Below are 25,785 nucleotides of genomic sequence, written 5' to 3' on the forward strand. Positions count from 1 at the left end.
TCGCTTCATGAGGGAGGCTCCACGACTGTGGACCTTCTGTAGCTCAAGCCGAGCTTTCATCCCACCTCCCCCACCCCTCCCAACCTGCCTCCTGCAATCTTCTTCCTTCCTCCGCTGCAGAGGGTCACTCTTGCTACGATATTAGAACAAAAGAACATAATACTGCGTACAGTTTTGGTCTCCGTATTTAAGGAAGGATATACCTGCTTTGGAGGCAGTTCAGAGAAGGTTCACTAGGTTGATTCTGGATATGAGGGGGTTGACTTATGAAGATAGGTTGAGTTGGTTGGGCCTCTACTCATTGGAATTCAGAAGAATGAGAGGTGATCTTATCGAAACATATAAGATTATGAGGGGCTTGACAAGGTGGATGCAGAGAGGATGTTTCCATTGATAGGGGAGACTAGAACTAGGGGCATAATCTTAGGATAAGGGGCTGCCCATTTAAAACTGAGACGAGGAGGAATTTCTTTTCTCAGAGGGTTGTAAATCTGTGGAATTTGCTGCCTCAGAGAGCTGTGGAAGCTGGGACATTGAATAAATTTAAGACAGAGATAGACAGTTCCTTAAACAATAAGGGAATAAGGGGTTATGGGGAGCGGGCAAGGAAGTGGACCCGAGTCCATGATCAGATCAGCCATGATCGTATTAAATGGCTGAGCAGGCTCGAGGGGCCGAATGGCCTACTCCTGCTCCTATTTCTTCTGTTCTTATTAAGACTCAATAAACCCCAGCCAGTTGGGTCTACGTCATCCATGATTATGCAGTTGTGAGTCTGATGGAGGAACTGGTAATGGGTAGTGTAATTGCTAAACCTTTTGCTAATAAACCAACTAGTTCTGAATAGTAATGTGTTGCTATGAATTCTTAAGCAAAGAACCTATGAAGCAAATATATTACGGGGGATGGGTGGGGGCAGGGGAGTGGGATTAATTGAACAGCTCTTTCGAAGAGCAGCAACAGGCACGATGGGCCGAATGGCCTTCTTCCGTGCTGCGTGATTCTATATACAAGCAGCAGTCTAGTTTGCAGTGTGCACTTTAAGAGAGGCTGGCTGCCTTCTAGATTGCAACATTGAGTGATGTCATGTCTGTTTTGGAAGTGGATGAGCTGTGTACCTCAGGGACACAGAAACAAGTTGCGAAAAGCTCAGAAATAGCCGTGTTTGTTGATTTGACCCAAGTAAACTGGATCCCTTGAAGGAGTACAATGTTCTGCCCAAATTGTTATTTTTCTGCCTTCTACCATTTCCTCATACCATCTTTTAGTCATGCTTTGGTATTCCAGGATGGCAGCCAAGTGCAGCAGTCAGAGCGTGAAAAAAAAAAGCCTCTCCTTTGATTCTAGCAGTCTGTCGGAGGAACTTGCTGGGTACAAACTGTTTTTCCTGTCACCAGAGCAAATAAGACGCAGAATCCCAACAATCTGAGAAAGGATTCCGTGCATTCCAAAGTTAATACATTTGGTAAACAAGCTTCAAAATTTCCTACTTCTGAAATGCTGTCGCTCACCCATTGAGGAGATGAGTAAGGGTCATTACCTCCTGACTGGTCTCTGCACAGAGTAAGTGAGGAGCAGTCAAACGCTTGCAGTTTTTCCATCGCCTGACCAGGGAGCCACTGCAGGTCAGCGAGCACAGTGGGTGAAGGGTGAGTGGGTCTCGGTGCGAGTTAGGACAGCGGAGTTTCGGTTGAGTTTAAGGTTGCAGAGGGTGGGGTTGGGAGGTCGGCCTGGTGTGCGTTGGAACAATCGAGTCTAGAGGTAACAAAGGCACGGATGGGGGTTTGCGATTGGCAGCAGTTACTTGTGGTGTTTTGCTGTGGCAACACTGACCATGAGAATAAAGCCAGTCGTTATAACCCGGCTGGCTGGAGAAAACAGAAGATCATGTCATCTGACAACTTTTACTGCATTAAAGGCACTATATAAATGCAAGTTGTTGTTGTTAACTCCTTTCCTACACATAGCCAAGGCTGGATAGAATCATAGATTCCTAGAATGGTTACAGCACAGAAGGAGGCCATTCGGCACGTCGAGCCCATGCAAGAGCACTTCAGCCAGTCCCACTCCCTCGCCCTTTCCCCGTAGCCCTGCAATTTTTTTTCCTTCAGGTACTTATCCAATTCCCTTTTGAAAGCAGTGATTGAATCTGCCTCCACCATCCTCTCAGGCAGTGCATTCCAGATCCTAACCACTCGCTGCGTAAAAATGTTTTTCCTCATGTCGCCTTTGGTTCTTCTGCCAATCGCCTTGAATCTGTGTCCTCTGGTTCTCGACCCTTCCATCAATGGGAACAGTTTCTCTCTGTCTACTCTGTCCAGGCCCCTCATGATTTTGAACACCTCCATCAAATCTCCTCTCAAACCTTCTCTGCTCTAAGGAGAACAACCCCAGCTTCTCCAGTCTATCCACGTCGCTGAAGTCCCTCATCCCTGGACCATTCTTATAAATCTTCTCTGCACCTTCTCTAAAGCCTTCACATCCTTCCTAAAGTGTGGTGTCCAGAATTGGACACAATACTCTAGTTGAGGCCAAGCCAGTGTTTTATAAAGGTTCATCATAACTTCCTTGCTGAACCTTTATAAAACAAAAAAAATAACTCTGCCTCAACTTAGTTTAACACACTTAATTTAACACAGTTTGATGCACATAGGAACAGGCGGAGGCCATTCAGCCCCTCGAACCTGTTCCGCCATCAATGAGATCATGGCTGATCTGTGATTTAACTCCACATACCTGCCTTTGCCCCGTATCCTTTAGTACCTTTGGCTAACAAAAAGCTATCAATCTCCGATTTAAAATGAACAATTGACCCAGCATCAACTGCTGTTTGAGGAAGAGAGTTCCAAACTTCTACCACTCTTTGTGTGTAGAAGGGTTTCCTAATTTCACTCCTGAAAGGTCTGGCTCTATCATTTGGACTGTGTCCCCTAGTCCTAGACTCCCGAACCAGCGGAAATAGTATCTCTCTAGCTACCTTATCTGTTCCCACATCACGGGAAACACTGAAGCTCTGACTTACGTTTGATTCACCTCAGCCTTACACCCTGTCGTGGGCACGTCAGTTCCTTCTCTTCCAAATTCCTGCCTTTCTGCCCACAATAAGAAAGCACAGGCAGCAGATGATAATGATGATAGCATGGCTACTGTAACCATGCCAAGCAGCTCTATGATAACATATAGCCACTGGGGTAGGCATCCAATAAAAGCGCTACCCTCACTTAGAACCTCCAGCGGCACCTCCCAAACCTGCAACCTCTACCACCCAGAAGGACAAGGGCAGCAGGCGCATGGGAACACCACCACCTCCATGTTCCCCTCCAAGTCACACACCATCCTGACTTGGAAATATATCGGCCGTTCCTTCATTGTCGCTGGGTCAGAATCCTGGAACTCCCTCCCTAACAGCACTGTGGGAGCACCATCACCACACGGACTGTAGCGGTTCAAGAAGGCGGCTCACCATCACCTTCTCAAGGGCAGCTAGGGATGGGCAATAAATGTCAGCCTTGCTAGTGATGCCCATGTGCCCACAAAGAATATTTTAAACACATATTGAGCAACATTTTCAAGTAAGATATCTGCGCTCCAATTCTGGACTCCAGCATATCCCTGATTATAATCGCTCCCCCATTGGTGGCCGTGCCTTCAGCAGCCGAGGCCCTAAGCTCTGGAATTTCCTCCCTAAACCTCTCCGCCTCATTCTTCTCCTTTAAGACGCTCCTTAAAACCCACCTCTTTGACCAAGCCTGTCCTAATATTTCTTTATGTGGCTCAGTGTCTGATAACCCACCTGTGAAGCGCCTTGGGATGTTTTACTACTTTAAAGGCGCTATATAAATACAAGTTGTGTTGTTGATAGAGGGAGCTCTGCAACATAAAAGGACTGTAAAACTTGGACATAAGAACATAAATATAAGAACATAAGAAATAGGAGCAGGAGTCGGCCATTTGGCCCCTCGAGCCTGCTCCACCATTCAATAAGATCATGGCTGATCTGATCTTGGCTTCAGCTCCACTTCCCTGCCCGCTCCACATAACCCTTTACTCCCTTATCGCTCAGGAATCTGTCTATCTCCGTCTTAAATATATTCAATGACGCAGCCTCCACAGCTCTCTGGGGCAGAGAATTCCATAGATTCACGGAGAAATTCCTCCTCATCTCCGTTTTAAATGGGCGACCCCTTATTCTGAAACAATGTCATCACTGTTATTGTTTGAATTCTTTGCTCTGTCTCTATATATTTCTCATCATTATTATCATAGGCAGTCCCTCAAAACGAGGATGACTTGCTTCTACGCTGAAAAAGGATGAGTTCACAGGTGTTTCAATGAAGGACCTAATATTCCAGGTCTCGAATTATATATTGAAGGGTGGAAGATGCCTGTGCGTGGCTTTTTTTAACGTGTGGTGGCCGTTGCACACCAGCCACTACACGGGCTTGACAGAGCTAGGTCTTGGTCCAGTGGCAAGAATTAACCGAGACGACTGGAGACCAGCTCTGCTGCACGGACCTAGTGCGCAAACATATCACAGTGCTGCTCTATATGTTATGTAATGATGTGTGTATCGTCCCAGTACCTTAAATGTATTGTAAGTACTATGCCACACCACAGAGGGCGCTGCGGTGGGAAACCTGGTAGTACCTGCAACAAGGGCTATATAAGGCTGACCACCACACCTGAGAGGCACTCTGGAGCTGAACAATAAAGGACGAAGGTCACAGCAGTTAGACTTACACCGGACCGTGTGGAGTCAGTGATTTGTGTGCTACATACACCACATTGGCAACGAGGAAGCCGACGAACTCCACGCAACCATGGCCACTCTGGGCTCGCTAAAGGATTTTACCGTGGGCAATGATTGGGAGGTCTTTACGGAAAGGCTCGAGTACTACTTCACAGCAAACGACCTGACGGAGGACAAATACGCAATGAGAGAGAAGCGTAAGGCGATATTGCTCTCCAGTTGTGGAGATGAGGTTTACTGTCTCGTCAGGAATTTGCTGGCACCTGGGAGCGCCAGGGACAAGTCATACTACAAGGAGCTGACTGAACTCATTCGTGACCAGTTGAAACCGAAGGAGAGCATCCTCACGGCCAGATACAAATTTTACCATCACTGCAGACCCGAGGGCCAGGATATCACCAAATATGCTGCGGACCTCAGGAGACTCGCGGCGCCGTGTGATTTTGGCGCACACCTTGACGAGGCTTTGCGGGACGTTTTCGTTATGGGGATTGGCCACGAGGGCCTCCTTCACAAGCTGCTGGCCACGGAACCCACAGTCACTCTGACAAAGGCCATCACCATCAGCCGGGCATATATGACCTCGACTTGCAGCACCAAGCAAATGATCCACACAGTCTCGAACCCGGCAGGCACTGTCCACAGGATAGTGCCCACCACGGACAAAACTGCAGAACGTGGCTCTGCCCAGGGCAGAGAGCAAGGACCTCGGGGTCCTGGAGCTCAGAGTCCGCTGAGGGGGGCCAATCAAGCAGCACCATGCTGGCGTTGTGGAGGAAGCCATGGGGCAGGTTTGCGGAGTACACGTGCAATACCTGCCACATTAAAGGCCACCTTCAGCGTATGTGTAAAAGAAATCGGACTCACCATGTGGCTGAGGAGATGAGGGATGATCCACTGTTCGGCGAGGAGCAGGTGGAAGATGATGAGGTGCTTGGACTGTATACGTGCACCGACAATTCGCCCCCAGTGATAAGTGAAGTAGAAATCAACGGAGTCCCTGTGAGTATGGAAGTGGACACAGGCTCGAGTCCGTCATTGATGAGTCGGAGAACTTTTGATAAACTGTGGATTAACCCAGCTGCACGACCCAAGCTGGTCCTGGTCACGGCGAAGCTGCGTACCTACACCAGGGAACTGATACCTGTTCTTGACAGAGCGATGGTGCAGGTATCCCACGGGGACGAGACGCACGCTTTACCTTTGTGGGTCGTTGCAGGCAATGGGCCGACACTCCTCGGCCGGAGGTGGATGGGGAATGTCCGTGGGAGCTGGGAAGACTTCATTCCTCCACAGGCTGCTGCTCCCCGGGGTGCTGCCGTGCCCCGGGTCCCCAGAGAGCAGCGCCGACCGAGCTGGAGCTGCAGCCTCAATCCCCCCACAGGCAAGTCCCAGGCCTGGACCTCACACAGAGACCCTGCAGCCCCAGCCCCCACAGGCAAGTCCCAGGCCCGGATCTCACACAGAGACCCTGCAGCCTCAGCCCCCACAGGCAAGTCCCAGGCCCGGACCTCACACAGAGACCCTGCAGCCCCAGCCCCCACAGGCAAGTCCCAGGCCCGGATCTCACACAGAGACCCTGCAGCCTCAGCCCCCACAGGCAAGTCCCAGGCCCGGATCTCACACAGAGACCCTGCAGCCCCAGCCCCCACAGGCAAGCAGCCCTGCACAGAGGGGCCTAAAGGGGGGTGGGGGTTGAGTCGTCGGGGTGCTGAGGGATCCAGGGGCCGACGGTTCGGAAGGGCCCCACAGAGGAAGAGGCCGCTGGGCGGGCCCCGCCGAGGAGCTGGTAGCGTCGGGTGGCGGCCATGGCAGCCGCAGGGGAGGCCGCGGGGGATGCGGCAAGTGCGGTCGCTGGAGAGGCCACGACGGCCGCAGGAGAAGCGGCAAGTCAGGTGGCAGCGGAGGGGAGTGGAGGCTGCAACGGCGGAGGGCATCCGGAGCGGCGGAGAAGAAGATGGCAGCGGCATCGTGTCGGAGCTGCAGAGCATCAAAGATGGCGGCGCCCAAGGAGAAGCCTCGTGGAATCCTCCTGCATCAAATATGGCGCCTTAAAGAGGAAATGCACCCGGGAGTCTTAAAAGGGCCTTAGGCCTTACAAAGAGGTGGTCCCCACAAAGGACTTCTGTTTGGCAGAGCGAGTCTAAAATGCGCTATGTTAATGTGAGATAGTGAATTTATAATAAGAATTAATTTTTTTATGCTGAATGGCCACTGTATTTGTGTAAAATAATGGATGAAGTACAATTAATGATAACGGCTAACAAGGAAATCAAGGTTCCGCTACCAGTCAATAACCAGTTAATGTACCAGATAATATGTACCATACTAACGCACTGTCTATGCCCACCTGCCTTCCGTTGGACAAGTGTGATGTTATGTAATGATGTGTGTATCGTTGTCCTGCGTCCAGGTGTAGGGGGGGGTGTGGGGGGGGAAGGTGATGTTATGTAATGGGGCACTCTGGAGCTGAACAATAAAGGACGAAGGTCACAGCAGTTAGACTTACACCAGACCGTGTGGAGTCAGTGATTTGTGTGCTACATACACCACACTATAGATATGGCGTTTACAGCTGGATGCACTGTGTGTGGTCTCACTGATGGTCCCTGGAATGCCAGAGTCCTTCAGGGCAGTGATTTACATTCCATCAGGGTCCGTACACCGTGTCTGACGGACGGGACCTTAGATTCGAACCTGCAGCCTTTCCGGGTCAGGAGGCAAGACAACTTGTTGAGTACAATGCCGGCCTGTAAACGGACCTCAGACAAATGGGGCATGTAACTTTAGTGATCCGCCTCAGACGGGAAACCCAACACTTTTGAAGTGTACTGCGTGTTGTGTGGTGTCATTGAGCGAGTACGACCTCAGTGAGCTGCTGCCCCCGGGGTCTCATCCTTCACCATTACAGAAATTACAGCCTCATTAGATAAAGGAAGCACACTCTAACACAGCTTGCTATGAACGCAGTCAGCGTGGCCTTTGCTGTTGGAGGGGGTGGAGAGGGGTGGGGTGGGGTGGGGCGGGAACAGACAATAAATATTTTGTTCGGCAGATTCAAATGGTGACGTCGCACATTCCTCTGCTTGTAGACCTCCTGCTCTGACTCCTGAATCCTTCTGTCACCACTGCACTGGAGAATCAAGAAGCAGTTCTGTTAACAGCCAGGGCCCCAGGCAGATGCCCCTTTCTGCCTTCCAGAGCTCTGCCGGGGAGCTGTCCATCTCGAGCCCACGCAGCGGTGTGACAATTACATACCAGGCTCTTTGAAGGAGTCCCACAACCCCCGCTTTCTGTCCGTAACCCTGGAAGTTCCTCACCCTCCGGCACCTGTCCCGCTTCCTCTTAAAATTATTGATGGAATCTGCTCCCACCACCTGTTCAGGTAGAGCGTTCCCGATCCCAACAATCCTCCGAGTGAAGAAAGTTCTCCTCATCTCCCCTCTAATTCTTTTGCCAATTGTCAAATGTATCTGTTTTGTCTTGTAACACCACTGTGAAGCGTCTTGGGACATTTTACTATATTAAAGGCGCTATGTAAATAAAAGTTATTAACAGAGAAACAGAGAAAATAGGTGCAGGAGTAGGCCATTCGGCCCTTCGAGCCTGCACCACCACTCAATAAGATCATGGCTGATCAATCACCTCAGTACCCCTTTCCTGCTTTCTCTCCATACCCCTTGATCCCTTTAGCCATAAGGGCCATATCTAACTCCCTCTTAAATATATCCAATGAACTAGCATCAACAACTCTCTGCGGTAGGAATTCCACAGGTTAACAATTCTCTGAGTGAAGAAGTTTCTCTTCATCTCAGTGATAAATGGCTTTCCCCTTATCCTTAGACTGTGTCCCCTGGTTCTGGACTTCCCCAACATCGAGAACATTATTATAAGATTATGACGGGGCTTGACAGGGTGGATGCAGAGAGGATGTTTCCACTGATAGGAGAGACTAGAACTAGAGGGCATCATCTTAGAATAAGGGGCCACCCATTTAAAATAGAGATGAGGAGGAATTTCTTCTCTCAGAGAGTTGTGAATCTGTGGAATTTGCTGCCTCAGAGAGCTGTGCAGGCTGGATCATTGAGTAAATTTAAGGCAGAGATAGACAGTTTCTTAACCGATAAAGGAATAAGTGGTTATGGGGAGCGGGCAGGGAAGTGGACCTGAGTCTGTGATCGGATCAGCCATGATCGTATTAAATGGGGGAGCAGGCTAGAGGGGCCGTATGGCTTACTTCTGCTCCTATTTCTTATGTTCTTATGATTAATAATAAGAAATGTACTGGCTTCATGGGTTCTTTGCTTAAGAATTCATAGCAACACATTGCTATTAAGAACTAGTTGGTTTATTAACAAAGGTTTAACAAACACACATTACCAGTTTATCCATTAGGCTCACAACTGCATACCTCATCTTCGATGACCTAGACCCAACTGAGTCTTGTGAACATCACGTGACTGGCTAAGCTAATCACAGTGCAACAGTGCTACAAACCTGTGAGCATACTCACAGATACACACATTATACCAATGATTCTGAATTTATGACCTCTGGTTATTGACCCACTGGCCAGAGGGAATGGCTTTCCTCTCTCTCTACTCCATCAAAACCTCTCGTCATCTTCAAAACCTCTATTAGTTCACTTCTTAACCTTCTCTGTTCCAAGGAGAACAGTCCTAACTTTTCCAACCTCTCCTCATAACTGAAGTCCCTCATCCCTGGTAAGATCCTGGCAAACCTCCTCTGTACCCTTTCTCAGGCCTTTACATCGAGCAGGGAAAACTCCACGCAAGGTATCATTGTCAGGGGCAACACTGTCGGGTAGTCGTCTTGCACATGACAGTGGGAGGTCACCCAAATTGTCCCGAGCTAAGGGGGTTTTTGCTGGGCGACTTCGACAGGTCTTGCCTTCTGGTGTCAGGTCCCACACCTTGGGGATGATCACCTACCCCTCGTTCTACCTGCAATGACTTTTTATCTTTCCTGACCAGTGAGGACCTCCTGGTGGGCTCTCTGTGTGTACAGGAAAATGGCAAGGGTGGCCCACTCAAAATATTCCAAGTAGCCTGATCCCGGGATTTCTGACTCGGGTCACTGGCTCCAGCAATGGACCATCAGAAATTTCACTCCACCCCGAGTACCCCAGCAATTGTGAGGGTCTCATGGTCTAGACTCGCACATGTTACTGGACTAGTAATCCAGAGCCGGAGGCACGAGTTCAAATGGCCAAGCAAGCCACTCAGTTGTATAAGGCGGATTCTCAAGGGCAATTAGGGATGGGCAATAAATGTCGGCCTTACCAGCGATGGCCACATCCCATGAATAAAACAAAACAAAAAATTCAAAGAGAAAATGACCACTTGGCCACAGACCTGCCTGAATCCATCATACATGCACCAGCGGAGAAGAGTGGAATTGGTGCTTTTCTGCACGAGAAAGAATTGCATTTCTATCGCAACATCTCTCAAAAACATCTACACACTCTTCACTTAGGGTGAATTACTTTACTGTTTCCGCAAGAGGTAAAGTGGCAGCCATTTTGCACACAGGTTTGCATAGGTGATAATAAGAACATAAGAAATAGGAGCAGGAGTAGGCCATACGGCTCCTCGAGCCTGCTCCGCCATTCAATAAGATCATGGCTGATCTGCTCATGGGTTCGGGTCGACTTCCCTGCCCACTCCCCATAATCCCTTATTCCCTTATCGTTTAAGAAACTGTCAATCTCTGTCTTAAATTTATTCAATGACCAGCTTCCACAGCTCTCTGAGGCAGCGAATTCCACAGATTTACAACCCTCTGAAAGAAGAAATTTCTCCTCGTCTCAGTTTTAAATGGGCGGCCCCTTATTCTAAGATTATGTCCCCTAGTTCTAGTCTCCCCCATCAGAGAAAACATCCTCTCTGCATCCACCTTGTCAAGCCCCCTCATAATCTTATATGTTTCAATAACTTGATGGACCGGTTAATTAGTGATAAAGAAAGCATGTTTCATGACTTCAGGACATCCCAACGCGCTTCACAGCCAATGAACTACTTTTTGGAGCGTAGTCACTGTTGTAATGTTAGGAAACGCGGCAGCCAATTTGTGAACAGCAAGCTCCCACAAACAGCAACGTGATAATGACCAGATCATCTGTTTTTGCTGTTGGTCAAGGGGTAAATATTGGCCAGGACACCAGGGATAACTCCCCTGCTCTTCTTCGAAATAGTTTCGTGGGATCTTTTACATCCACCTGAGAGAGCAGACAGGGTCTCGGTTTAACGTCTGATCTGAGGAACAGCTCCTCCGACAGTGTGCCGTTCCCTCACTGCTGCACTGCGAGTGTCAGCCTGGATTATCCGGCTCATGTCCTTACAAGTGGAATGGCCTGTGAAGGTGCCGCGTCTCTCTGCATTCAATACCATTTCTGGTCATATTACACAAGACACTTACCTCAGAAGGCTGAATCAAATATTTATTCAAACCACATTACCCAAATGCGATTCGTTAAATGAGAAGAAGGGACAGTGACTAATCACGGTCACTGCACACGAACGGAAAATAAATGTCTTGAGAAATGCTAAAATGCGGCCAGTTCATTCCAGAGAAACAAAATCATCCTTGTGTTTAATTAAACATTTCTCACAGGTTGCCAAGAGACTGGATGAATCCAAAACACCACATTCCCGGCCTGCATTCCAGAAGGAACTGGCAGCTGCGAACATAAAAAACTCAGTGTTTTACAAAAAAGGGGGGAGGGAGTGGGAAATTTCTGGTGACTGACGACTTCAAACGTGATGGTCTTCATGTAAGGATCCGCTTGGTCTGTGCCTGAAAAGCTATTCAGGAGGACGTTACACATGTCAGACCTGGGCAAACATATGATTCAAGGCTTCCGAGAGGCCCAGTGACACATTTGGAGGGCGGACAGAAGCCCATTCCTCGGTTAAACACTGTACGTCAATCGTAGACCCAAGCTGGCATCATAATGCGGGATGATATCAATGACCCTGACAAAGATGAGGGGTCGGGAGAGGCGGGGGAGCGGGGGGGGTGGTGCGAGGGTAGGTGTGAGCTGCGATGGATAATAATGGATAATCCTCGTGCATTGAATTCATTACTCTTTACTTTGGAGGCAGTTCAGAGAAGTTTCACTCAGTTGATTCCGGAGATGAGGAAGTTAACTTATGAGGAAAGGTTGAGTAGTTTGAGCCTCTACTCATTGGAATTCAGAAGACTGAGATGGGATCTTATCGAAACGTATAAGATTATGAGGGGGCTTGACAAGGTGGATGCAGAGAGAATGTTTCCACTGATGGGGGAGACTAGAACTAGGGGGCATAATCTTAGAATAAGGGGCCACCCATTTAAAACTGAGATGAGAAATTTATTTTCTCAGAGGGTTGTAAATCTGTGGAATTCTCTGCCTCCGAGAGCTGTGGAAGCTGGGTCATTGAAGATATTTAAGACAGAGATAGACAGTTTCTTAACCGATAAGGGAATAAGAGGTTATGGGGAGCGGGCAGGGAAGTGGAGCTGAGTCCTTGATCGGATCAGCCATGATCATATTAAATGGCGGAGCAGGCTCGAGTGACCGTATGGCCTACTCCTGCTCCTATTTCTTATGTTCTTATGTTCAACCTTCCTACTCTCCTGCTGCCGTCCCAAGCTCGACTCCCTCTTAGACAAGCCTGCAGCTTCCCTCTGTGCCTCTCTTGATCACTGTGGCACTCGTCGCTGTCTCCTCACAAGCAGCAACCCCCAACTGCCCCATCCTAATCTCTCACCGCCCTTACCGCCCAGCTTGCACTGGGAGGGCTAACCTTGCAAATCTCCTCCCTGTGCAGCTCATTCCTCCAACCAATAACCGTGTGTATTCTGGTAGAAGATCAGCCATCACGGATATTCTCAAAATCTCCTCACAAAATGCCCGTTCACTTTCAAACAAGGCCCTTGCCATCCATGACCTTATTGTGGATGAATGCATTGACATCATGGCTCTAACGGAAACTTGGCTGAAGGATAATGACACACTTCCTTTAGTCGAAGCCTCCCCTCCTGGCTATACCTTCCACCACTTTCCCCGCCCAGACCGCCATGGTGGCAGTATAGCTCTCATCACCAAATCACACCTTGGTCTGTCCCCTTACACCTCCGGCACTTTCTCATCTTTTGAACATCTCGCCTTATTCCACCCCTCTCATTCAAAATTCTCGTTCTCTCCCGCCCATCCAAACATGATAAAAACGTTATCATGAATATATCCTCACTGCTTTCCTTCCTCAGCCTTTGCACCGAGCGACTTCTCATCCTCAGTGACTTCAACCACCATCTCAACTCATCTTGTTCTCTCTCCTCTGAGTTCACAATTGCCCCCTGTCCTCCCTTAATCTCTCTCTCCATGTAAATTCCTCAACCCACATTCACCTTGCCATCTCTCGTGTCCTTTCTATTCCAATTGTATCAATTAAAGATAAAGCCATCTCTGACCATTTCCTTGTATCACTAGCGATCCACATCCCACTTCCCCAATCCAAACCTACTTCCTTCTGCATCTGCCCCTGGAAAAAACTCTCTCCAAACTCTATTGCAACTGCACTTATCAACTCAAAACTGTCCAACATTTGGCCCTTTTAACAATGACATTTCTTCAGCCACTGATCTGCTCAATCACACCCTCACTACCATCTTTAATGCCCTAGCCCCTATTAAAATGATTACCCTCTCCCCCCTTACTGTTCCCCCTGGTATAGCCCACATCTTCGCTCCCTCGTCGAAAGGCCGTAGACTTGACGGATGTGGCGGACAACTGGTTTAGCCATTCACTGCCAGATCTGGCTTGACCACAGAAAACACTATCGGTTCTTAATCTTGTCTGCAAAAACTGCTCACTATTCCAGGATTATTCTGGATTGCAAAAATAACCCCAGGTTACTATTCTCTACTGCTAACCATCTCCTTAAACCCCTCTTCCCTGTCTCCACCACACTCACCTCCAACAACAAGTGTGAGGAGCTCATGGACTTCTTTGTATCAAAGATTGAGACCATACAATCAGCTGCCTCTGCGAGTTCCCTTCCTTTCATTAGCCCACTGGGCCAAACTTTATCTGACGCTCCCACCTGCCCTAGCCCTAAACTCATATCTTTCCCTAGTTTCTCTTTGATCTCCCCTCTTAATCTCTCCAAACTCATCTTGTCCATGAGACCAACTTCCTGCTCTCTTGACCCTATTCCCACTAAACTGCTGACCACTCAACTTCCTTTTCTGGCTCCCATGTTAGCAAACATTGTTAATGGTTCTCTGTCCTCAGGTACTGATCCCCTCTCCTTCAAATCTGCTGTCATCACCCCTCTCCTCAAAAAACCAACTCTTGACCACACTTTGCTTGCTAACTATCGCCCCATCTCCAACCTCCCTCTCCTGTCTAAAGTACTTCAACGTGTTTGTCGCCTCCCAATTCTGTGATCATCTTTCCATGAATTCAATGTTTGAATCCCTTCAATCTGGCTTTTGCCCCTGCCACGGTACCGAAACTGCTCTCATCAAAGTCACAAATGACATCCTTTGTTACTGTGACAAAGGTAAACTATCCCTCCTCGTCCTTCTGGAGCTGTCTGCAGCCTTTGACACAGTTGACCACTCCATCCTCCTCCAACGCCTCTCCACCAATGTCCAGCTACGGGGACTGCACTCACCTGGCTCCATTCTTATCTATCTAATCGTAGCCAGAGAATCTCCAGCAATGGCTTCTCTTCCCACTCCCGCATCGTTACCTCTGGTGTCCCCCAAGGATCTGTCCTTGGCCCCCTCTTATTTCTCATATATATGCTGCCCCTTGGCGATATCGTCCGAAAACATGGAGTCAGTTTCCACATGTACGCAGTAGATACCCAGCTCTACCTTTCCACCACTTCTGTCGACCCCTGCTTGGTATCTAAATTGTCAGTACTGGATGGGCAGAAATTTTCTCCAATTAAATATTGGGAAGACCGAAGCCATTATCTTTGGTACCTGCCACAAACTGCGTTCCCTAACCACTGACTCCATCCCTCTCCCGAGCATCAATCTGGGGGTTCATAACCTAGGTGTCATGCTTGACCCTGAAATGAGTTTCCAGCCACATATCCGCGGCATAACTAAAACCACCTTTTTCCACCTCCGTAACACTGCCCACCTCCGCCCCTGCCTCAGCTCTTCTGCTGCTGAAACCCTCATCCATGCCTTTGTTACCTCTAGACTTGACTACTCCAACTCACTCCTGGCCGGCCTTCCACATTCCACACTACCTAAACTTGAAGTCATCCAAAACTCAGCAGCCCGTGTACTAACCCGCACCAAGTCAAGATCACCCATCACCCCTGTGCTTTCTGACCTACATTGGCTCCCAGTTAAACAACGCCTTGATTTCAAAATTCTCATCCTTGTTTATAAATCATTCCATGGACTCGCCCCTCCCTAGCTCTGTAATCATTTTCAGCCTCACAATCCCACAAGATGTCTGCGCTCTTCAAATTCTGGCCTCTTGAACATTCCTCATTATAACTACTCAACCATCGGTAGCCGTGCCTTCAGCTGTTTGGGCCCTAAGCTCTGGAACTCCCTCCCTAAACCTCGCCGCCTCTCTACCTCTCTTGCCTCCTTTAAGACGCTCCTTAAAACCTACCTCTTTGACCAAGCTTTTGATCATCTACCTTAATTTCTTCTGTGGCTTGGTGTCAAATTTATCTGTTTGTCTGTAACACTGTTGTGAAGCACCTTGGGACGTTTTACTTCATTAAAGGTGCTGTATAATTAGAAGTTATTATTGTTATAATACATTTTTTAACCAGGACACTTGTAATGGATCTTGTATGGGGAAAATATTTCTGTGATCTTCTTAGTGATAGACTAGGCTTACGTCTGTGGTTATGGAGGACTAGACTGCGATTCAACTATGTCAATAAAGAGCAAGTCAAGAAAGTGTTATTTTTTCCCCTCAGACGCCACTATTTTGCTCGTCCCTGCAGTCTGAATTCTGAAGTAATTCAAAAGTTGAAAGATGAACTTACATAAAATTTACAGCACAGAACAGGTCATGCCAGTGTTCATGCTCCACACTAATCTCTTCTCTGCCACTTTGTCTCACCCCATCAACATATCCTTCAGTTCCTTTCTTCATCGTGTGTTTATCTAGCTTCCACTTGAAAGCATCAATACTATTCGCCTTAACCCCTCCCTGTGGCAGCGAGTTCCAGATTCTCACCACTCTCTGGATAAAGACATTTCCGCTGAATTCCTCACTGGCTTTATTGCCGACTGTAAATGAACGAATGTCTTGTATGTACATGACCTGATAGTTTAACGGCCAATAGCATGCCCGATACTAGACTCCCAAAACAAGCGCTCTACTCCGAGCTCCAGGAGTCCCAGGAGGGCAGAGAAAATGCTTCAAGGACACCCTCAAAGCCTCCTTGAAAAAATGTACCATTCCTACCGACTCTTGGGAATCCCTGGCCCAAGACCACTCAAAGTGGAGGAGAAGCATCCGGGAAGGCACCGAACACGTCGAGTCTCGTCGCCGGGAGCACGCGGAAGCCAAATACAAACAGCGGAAGGAGCACACGGCAAAACAAGCACCCCACCCACCCGTCCCTCATACCACCACCTGCCCCACCTGTGACACAGACTGTAGGTCCCGCATTGGGCTCATCAGTCACCTTAGAAATTATTTTAGTATGGAAGCAAGTCATCCTCCACTCCGGGGAATTGCCCAAGATGTTGTTTAATGGGCAGGTGACTGGATTCTCATTCAGTAGAGTTGAATGTAGAATTGCCATTCACAGCGGCAGGTAACTTTTAGATTCATTGTATTGGAGTCCCATTCAGATCGCAGGCCAGAAGCACCAGACTACAATTCAGAAATGCTGGTGATTCCAGAGATCTCTGGGCTAGACTTTCCCTAACGCCCGATTGCCCGCTGAGAAAAACCGCTAACGTTTGGTGAGTAACACTGGTGAGAGTTTCCATTTTTATGTTTAAACTAATTAAAACTAATCGCCCGGCAAGAAAATGGGCGTTGCACACTCATTGTCGGTGGTTTTCTCAGCGAAAGTTAGTAAAATGGGAGGTCGTTACCGAAATGGACGGTAGGTATTTAAAATTTAGTCCGTGGCTGAGGTTGGGCCTAGGGAGGGGGAAAAACTAAAAAAAAATGTTCAATTTAAAAAAAAATAAAAACATACAAAGCATTCCCAAGACACTTTTACACCTAATCGCCATTTAAAAATGTTTATACATAAATAAAGAACCTGTAACTTACCTTTAATTTAACTTACCCACCTTACTGCCCTGTTTAAGCAGCTTTTACAGGCCGGGTCTCTCGGCGATCTGGACGTTGGCGGTTGAGGCCAAACTTACGCCCTGGCGGTTGTTCTCGGCGTTGCACGTGGGCGGTTTGGTCCCGGCGGGCGACTTCAGATGTGGCTGGTACCACCAAAAAACTAAGGGGGAAACTTTCTCCAGGCGGAAAAACAGCTGTACCGCCGAGAAAATCGCCAAGAAGCCGCTGAAAATGATAGGAGAATCTAGCTCTCAGAATTTGACCAGTTTAGACAGGCTGCTAGGCCAGAAGTGCAGCATTTCAGAAGGGCTCATCGCCCCAGGGGTAGAACATGGAGGGCTCACAGTGATGGAACAGGCCCGAGGGGCTCAATGGCCTACTCCTCTCCCTATGTTCCAGTGCTGAACATTGGACCCACAACTCAGAAGCTGACCGTGTAAGCCGTGGCTCAATGAGTAGCACATTCGCCTCTGAACCAGAAAGTTGTGGGTTCAAGTCCCGCTCCAGAGACTTGAGCACAAAAATCTAGGCTGACAGTGCAGTGCTGAGGGAGCGCTGCACTACCAGAGGGGCTGTTTTTTAACTAAAATGTTAAACCGAGGCCCTGTCTGATCTCTCAGGTGGACATAAAAGGTCCCATGGCAATATTCCGACAAAAAGCAGGCGTGTTCTCCCCAATAATTATCCCTCCACCATCATCTCGATAAAAAAAGATCATCTGGTCATCGTCTCATTGCTTTTTGTGGGAGCTTGCCGTGCCCAAATTAGCTGCCACATTTCCTCCATTACAACAGTGACTACACTTCAAATAGTACTTTACTGGTTGTGAAGCGCTTTGGGAAGTCCTGAGGTTGTGAAAGGGGCTTTATAGCATTGACTCCTAGTCCGATAGACTTGGTGGTCTAGAACAAAGGCAACAGTAAAAGGTAGAACTGCCTGTGAACAGAGCACAAGACAAATTCTCAAATGGTTTCACAAGAACTGTTTGCCCCGTCAATCACAAGAGGCGTGAATAAAATCTTCAAACGCTTTGAGGCCACTGCCTTAAGCTCTCCTGGTACCAGACCCTTCCACCCTTCTTTACACATTTGTGTATCATAAGTTCTGGATTTGATTTAGGGTTTCAGTATTTATTATTCTTAAGTATTTGCTTTCACGCGAGGTCCTTAACCTCAAATCTCACGGGTATGGAGTGATGATGTGAATGCCCCAATCATATAACTTAAGCTTTCTGCTAATACTGGCATTCCGTATCCCTTCCCCTCCAGCACCCCACCCCCCCCCCCCCCCAACCACCACCCTCAGTGGCCGTGTCTTCAGCTGCCTGGGTCCTAAACTCTGCAATTCCCTCTCTTGACCTCTCCACCTATGTCTCTATCTCTCCCGCCTCCTTTAAAATGCCCTGTAAAACCAATCTCTCACCCGGTCTATTATCTCCTTATGTGGCTCGGTGTCAAATTTTAGAATCATAGAATGGTTACAGCACGGAAGGCGGCCATTTGGCCCGTTGAGCCTGTGCCGACTCTCAGCTAGTCCCACTCCCCTGCCCTTTCCCCGCAGCCCTGCAAATATTTTCTCTTTAGATACTTCTCCAACTTCCTTTTGAAAGATAAAATTGAGTCTGCTTCCACCACCCTTTCAGGCCGTGCATTCCAGATCCTAATCACTCGCTGCGTAAAAAAGTTTTTTTCTTACATCGCCTTTGGTTCTTCTGCCAATCACCTTAAATCTGTGTCCTCTGGTTCTCGACCCTTCCGCCAATGGGAACAGTTTCTCTCTCTCTACTCTGTCCAGACCCCTCATGATTTTGAACACCTCGATCAAATCTTCTCTTAACCTTCTCTGCTCCAAGGAGAACAACCCCAGCTTCTCCAGTCTATCCACATAACTGAAGTTCCTCATCCCTGGAATCATTCTCGTAAATCTTTTCTGCACCCTCTCTAAGGCCTTCACATCCTTCCTAAAGTGCGGTGCCCAGAATTGGACACAATACTCCAGTTGGGGCCAAACCAGTATTTTATAAAGGTTCATCATAATGCCAACACTTTTGTACTCTACGCCTCTATTTATGAAGCCCAAGATCCCGTAAGCTTGTTTAACCGCTTTCTCAACCTGCCCTGCCACCTTCAACAATTTGTGCACACATACCCCCAGTTCTCTCTGTTTGTGCACCCCCTTTAGGATTTTGTTTGATGAACCTCCTGCGAAGTGCCTTGGGATGTTTTACTACTTTAAAGGTGCTATATAAATGCAAGTTGTTGTTCAAACTTTATTAAGGCATTGAAAGGAACGTTGTCCGATTAATTCTGACAAAGAAATGTTTTGTTCGAAATGAAAAGGTACATCTGAAATCATCCAGGTTTCTATGGTAACTGCAGCACGGCTTTGCTTTGGATTGAAGGCCTTTAATGGGGACTGGGTTCAGAGTTCAGGTTAAATCGGAATAAATCTTGGCCTCGATCACCTAAATCTGGCTCTATAGCGCATGTTAAAGAAAGAAAGAAAGACTTCATTTATAAAGCACCTTTCACAACCACCAGACGTCTCAAAGTGCTTTCCAGCCAATGAAGTACTTTTGGAGCGTAGTCACTGTCGTAATGTCGGAAACGCAGCAGCCAATTTGCACACAGCAAGCTCCCACAAACAGCAATGTGATAATGACCAGATAATCTGTTTTTTTATGTTATGTTGATTGAGGGATAAATATTAGCCAAGGACACCAGGGATAACTCTGCTGCTCTTCTTTGAAATAGTGCCATGGGATTTTTTACATCCACCTGAGAGGGCAGGCAGAGCCTCAGTTTAACATCTCACACAAACTACAGCACATTTGACAGTGTAGCACTCCCTCAGCACCACACTGGGAGTGTCAACATGAATTTATGTGCTCAATTTCCTAGAGTGGGACTTGAACCCACAACCTTCTGACGCAGAGGTGCGTGTGCTATCCACTGAGCCATAGCTGACACTCAAGTATAGATCTGAACCAGGCAAAAGGCACTGAGCTGTGAAACGCAGGATGGGACCCTCAATGGTTTATTTCTGGTCATGTTGAACATGAGTCGGTCTACCCTGCACCCAAGGTCAGAAACCTCACGCCTCACTCCAATTACACAATCAAATAATTATTACCATTATTTATCCAAACAGGCTCGTTTCTCCTCCCGCTTATTCGGCAGTAATGAGTGGGAAAGCGACTGTTTTATGAGGTATGCTGAGATGGCAGTTCAAAGACATAAACATCCACTCCTTGACTGCCCAGCCTGCACATTACTGCCACTGCAGTCAGCTAGTGAGGAATGGTCTGCCCAGGCATTGCTGCCGTCCCACCCTGTAGGCTCCAGGTGGTCGGGTGAAGCAGTTGTCCGATCCAGGCCTCTGCCCTCTGGATTCTAGTCGCACCTCGCTAGATCAATCCAGGTGGGAAAATGCAGCCAAAACTGTATGGGAATGTTCGGAACATTGGAACTGCTAGACAAAAAAAAAAAGGCAAAGGTCCCTCTAATTCGCCTTCCACCATCCTGGCAGTCATACGATACAATGATGATGGAGTTGTTAACCAACCACAGCGATCGATCTCTGCCAATCAGTCTGCAACAGACCCAGACATGAGGCGAGAAAAAACCCGGCTGCATATACCACTATTCACAACCAAAATGGAGATCATAGAATCATAATAGAAATTTACAGCTAGGAAGGAGGTAATTTCGGCCCATTGTGTCCGCGCCGGCCGACAAAGAGTCACCCAGCCTAATCCCACTTTCCAGCACTAGGTCCGTAGCCCTGCAGGATACAGCACTTCAAATGCACATCCAAGTACTTTTTAAATGTGGTGAGGGTTTCTGCCTCTATCACCCTTTCAGGCAGTGAGTTCCAGACCCCCACCACCTTCTGGGTGAAGAAATTTCCCCTCAAATCCCCTCTAAACCTCCTCGCAATTGCTTTAAATCTATTCCCCCTGGTTGTTGACCCCTAGGCCAAGGGAAACAGGCCCTTCCTATCCACTCTATCCAGGCCCCTCATAATTTTAAACACCTCAATCAGGTCTCCCCTCAGCCTCCTCTATTCCAAAGAAAAAAAACCCAGCATCTCCAATCTTTCCTCATAGCCAAAATTCTCCAGTCCAGGCAACATTCTTGTAAATCTCCTCTGCATCCTTTCCAGTGCAATCACATCTTTCCTGTAATGTGGTGACCAGAACTGCACACAGATGATTGGGTAATTGCCCTGTCAGTCATGCCTGGAGACCGCACTGCTGTCAGTGACTGGGATTGATTTTACGCACATCATTTGTATCATGTAACTATCCTCCACTCACTGCATTGTGCTGGGGAATTAATCCTGCTTTTATCGGGAGACGTTGTTCTATTTTCGGTCATGAGTTCTGTTGCTGTAGTTCATAGAGACTCTGTTTAAATAGACTCTGTTTGTTGTTTGAGTAAATAGACTCTGTTTTCTATAAGTCCTAACCCACCTCCATCTCATTGGCTGACACAGTGGTGTCAATAGACAATCTGTAAAGTTTTAGCTTCACCCCTCCATTAAAGTAGATTAGAGAGAAATTTGATATGAAAGCATGAAATGCTTGTACAATAACATCACCGAGAGTAAATCCCAGGTCATTGAGAAATTATGCTAAATTTGTATAGAACCTTAGTTAGACCACATTTAGAGTACTGTGACCAGTCCTGGTCCTCCGTATTATAATACAGATATAACGACACTGGAGAAGGTGCAATAAAGATTTACTAGAATGATAGCAGAAAGGTTATACCTGTCAGAAAAGATTGAACAGGCTGGGGCTCTTTTCTCCAGCAAAGAGAAGGCTGAGGAGTGACCTGATAGAGGTCTTAAGGATTGTGAATGATAGATGTAGAGAAGATGTTTCCACTTCCAGGCGAGACCAAAACTAGGGGCCATCAATATAAGCTAGTCACTAATAAATCTAAAAGGGAATTCAGGAGAAACTTCTTTACCTAGAGAGTGGTGAGAATGTGGAACTCGCTGCCACAGGGAGTGATTGAGGTGAATAGCATCAAAGCCTTTAAAGGGGAAGCTAGATAAACACACGAGGGAGAAAGGAATAGAAGGTTATGGCGATAGGGTGAGATGAGGTAAGGTGGCAGGAGGATTGTGTGCAGCATAAATGACAACATATCCGCAGCATAACTAATACCACCTATTTCCACCTCCGTAACATCACCTGTCTCCACCCTTGTCTCAGCTCATCTGCTGCTGAAACCCTCATCCATGCCTTTGTTACCTCTAGACTTGACTATTCCAATGCATTCCTGGCTGGCCTCCCACATTCTACCCTATGTAAACTAGAGATGATACAATACTCAGCAGCCCATGTCCTAACTCGCATCAAGTCCCACTCACCCATCACCCCCTGCTCTCACTGACCTACAGTGGATTCCGGTTAAGCAACGCCTAGATTTCAAAATTTTCATCCTTGTTTTCAAATCCCTCCATGGGCTCGCCCCTCCCTATCTCTGTAATCTCCTCCAGCCCCACAACCCCCACAAGATGTCTGCGCTCCTCTAATTCTGCCCTTTTGAGCATCCCTGATTATAATCACTCAATCATCGGTGGCCGTGCCTTCAGCTGCCTGGGCCCCAAGCTCTGGAACTCCCTCCCTAAACCTCTTCGCCTCTCTACCTCTCTTTCCTCCTTTAAGACGCTCCTTAAAACCTATATCTTTGACCAAGCTTTCGGTCACGTGAGCTAATTTCTATTTATGCGACTCGGTGTCAAATTTTTTATCTCATAATACTCCTGTGAAGTGCCTTGGGACGTTAAAGGTGCTATATAAATACAAGTTGTTGTTGTTGAAGCTAGATAAACACACGAGGAGAAAGGAATAGAAGGTTATGGCGACAGGGCGAGACGAGTTAAGATGGGAAAAGGCTCGAGTGGAGCATAAACGCCGGCACGGACCGGTTGGGCCGAATGGCCGGTTTTGGTGCTGTACATTCTATGTAAGAAGTTAGCGCCAGGCGAGTGCCATGATCCTACCTGTAGATCTTCATGTTCACCGGAATCTCTCCTGGGAACCCCAGCATTCCGCACACCACCCTGCTGTTGTTGACGCTCCAGCCAACATCGCAGACCTGTTTCCACCTCCCCTGATATTTCACTTCCACCACTCCCTCCGTGATGGGGTTGCGTCGCCTGGCGGAAGCCAAAACCGGCCGAATGCGGATCTCGTCCACCTTGTTCCGTCCCTGGTGACAAACAGAAAGAAGAATGAGAGGTGATATCATTGAAAGATACAAAACTCTTACAGGGGTTGACAGGGTAGATGCAGGGAGAATGTTTCCCCTGGCTGGGAAGTCAAGAACCAGGGGTCACAGTCTCAGAATAAGGAGTCGGCCATTTAGGACTGAGATGAGGAGAAACTTCTTCACTCAGAGAGTAGTGAATCTTTGGAATCCTCTACCCCAGAGGGCTGTGGAGGCTCAGTCGTTGAGTATATTCAAGGCTGAGATCGATAGATTTTTGGATATTAAGGGAATCAAGGGATATGGGGACAGTGCAGGAAAATGGAGTTGAGGTAGAAGATCAGCCATGATTTCATTGAATGGCAGAGCAGGCTCGAGGGGCCAAATGGCCTATTCCTGTTTCTTATGTAAAAGCCTTCATGCAGAGTTAAGGGCCGGAACACTGACTCGTGAGGCACTCCTGTTGCTATCAGGCACCATGGCCAATGTCCCATCCCTTTGGATTTCCGATGTTAACTTGATGCTGGTTAAATAAGCAGCATACTGCAGTGTACAGTCACTGAGGGGTGAGAGGGCGTATTCTGCTCCCTTCATTTGCCAGGCAGCATATCCGATCTCCCCATCCAAGAGGGGAAAGGTTTGGACAACAGAGGCAAGATAAAGTTGTTAAAGAAAGACTTGCATTTATATAGCACCTTTCACGGCCACCGGAGATCTCATAGCGGTTTACAGCCCAATGAAGTACTTTTGGAGTGTAGTCACTGTTGTCATGTGGGAAACGTGGTAGCCAATTTGCGCACAGGCAAGTTCCCACAAACAGCAATGTGATAATGACCAGATAATCTGTTCTTGTGATGTTGATTGAGGGATAAATATTGACCCAGGACATTGGGGATAACTCACCTTCAAAATAGTGCCATGGGATCTTTTACATCAACTTGAGAGAGCAGACAGGGCCTTGGTTTAACGTCTCATCTGAAAGACAGCACCTCCGACAGTGTAGCAGTCCCTCAGCACTGCACTGGGAGTGTCAGCCTGAATTTATATGCCCAAGTCCCTGGGACTTGAACCCACATCCTTCTTAGTCAGAGGCAAGAGGGCTACCCACTGAGCCACAGCTGACATATAGCTAACCTGTCTTGATTCGGTACCACCCTCAGCTCTGTTTATACTCGAGACTGGCACTCCAGTGCAGTACAAGGGAATTGGTGCACTGAGGGAGGGGCCATCTTTCAGATGAGACTTATGGATATTAAGATCCTTAGTGAAAGAGGAGCGGCATTCTCCTAAACAACAGTCCTGCCTCATCCAACACCGACCAGAAAATAACTTAACTGAGCATTCTTCTCACTGCTCTTTGGGGGTGTGGTGGAACGGCTTGTTGACATGAATTGGCAACATGTAACAACAGTCATGAAACTCCAAAAGCAATTCATTATTTAAAGTGTTTTGAGACAGGCAGTTATCCCAGGTGACCTGCCCAATATTTATCCCTCAACCACATCACTAAAAACAGATTACCCGGTCATTATCACACTGCTGTTTGCGGGAGCTTGCTGTGTGCAAATTTGACTCCCTACATTACAACCCTTCAAAAAAGTACTTTATTGACCGTGCTGGGGTTGTGAAAGTCTTTCTATCTTTACTTCAATGTGACAAGGAGCTTTATAAATGATGTTATTTTTTACATCATTAAAAAAAATAAAAATGTTAGAAATAAAATTCAGACAGATTCAAACCCGGACTGCTTCTTATGCACCAGAAAGTAGCCAATCATAGAGCACCCTGAGTACCACCTCCGCACAACCAGTGCACCCTGGGATAGCGGCAAAGGCCTGGGAGTTGACTGTTTGCAAGCATTGTGCAAAAGGAGCCCAAACAAGATGGAGAGAGAAAGTGCAAGTATTAAAAAAGTTGGGAATCAACAAAAGAAAATCAAAGACCCTTCCAATCCCGTCAGCAAATACATGAACGCACTTGTGATTATCTTTGCTGCAGATGTTGCACCCCCAGCTTAAATCGGGAATGATTTATTCATGTTTTTTTTTCTTTTCAAACTTAAATTAAAGGCTGGAGACTGTAAAAGGTTTGTGTCAACACCGCAATCAAGTTGTCAAGAGAAATCGTCATGGAAACGAGCAAAATGCCTCCACTTTCCGTCCCTTGGTTGTAAGCCAGACTATTTCCCTCAGCATTCCGAGGGATATGAAACCCACAGGATGTCAGGTGGATCACTGCATCCATTTCCAAACACAACACAAGGTTTTACTTCTTACACATTAATGGTTTGCATCAAAGTCTCCTTTGATTATTTTTTTTGTTGACGATCCTGGCTTGAGGAGAAAGCTTAAGGACATAAGAAATAGGAGCAGGAATCAGCCATTCAGCCCCTTGACCCTGCCCCGTCATTCAATTAGATCATTGGCTGATCTTCTACCTTAACACCACTTTCTTGCCCACTTCCCATATCCCTTGATTCCCTGAATATCCAAAAATCTATCGAT

The 25,785-nt window shown here is 47.4% G+C and overlaps 1 protein-coding gene across 3 annotated transcripts in view; it reads right to left on the reverse strand.

Annotated features, from left to right (window-relative positions):
* loxl4 (lysyl oxidase-like 4) overlaps positions 1-25,785 on the reverse strand; it is a 169,099-nt gene that overhangs the window by 109,180 nt on the left and 34,134 nt on the right. For all 3 annotated transcript variants that reach the window (XM_070876459.1, XM_070876457.1, XM_070876460.1), the window contains exon 4: positions 23,076-23,284. In XM_070876459.1, the coding sequence (XP_070732560.1) occupies positions 23,076-23,284 (209 nt within the window). The remainder of the gene's footprint in view (positions 1-23,075; positions 23,285-25,785) is intronic.

Source organism: Pristiophorus japonicus, chromosome 3 (genome assembly GCF_044704955.1).
Source record: "Pristiophorus japonicus isolate sPriJap1 chromosome 3, sPriJap1.hap1, whole genome shotgun sequence".
Lineage (NCBI taxonomy): Eukaryota > Metazoa > Chordata > Chondrichthyes > Pristiophoridae > Pristiophorus > Pristiophorus japonicus.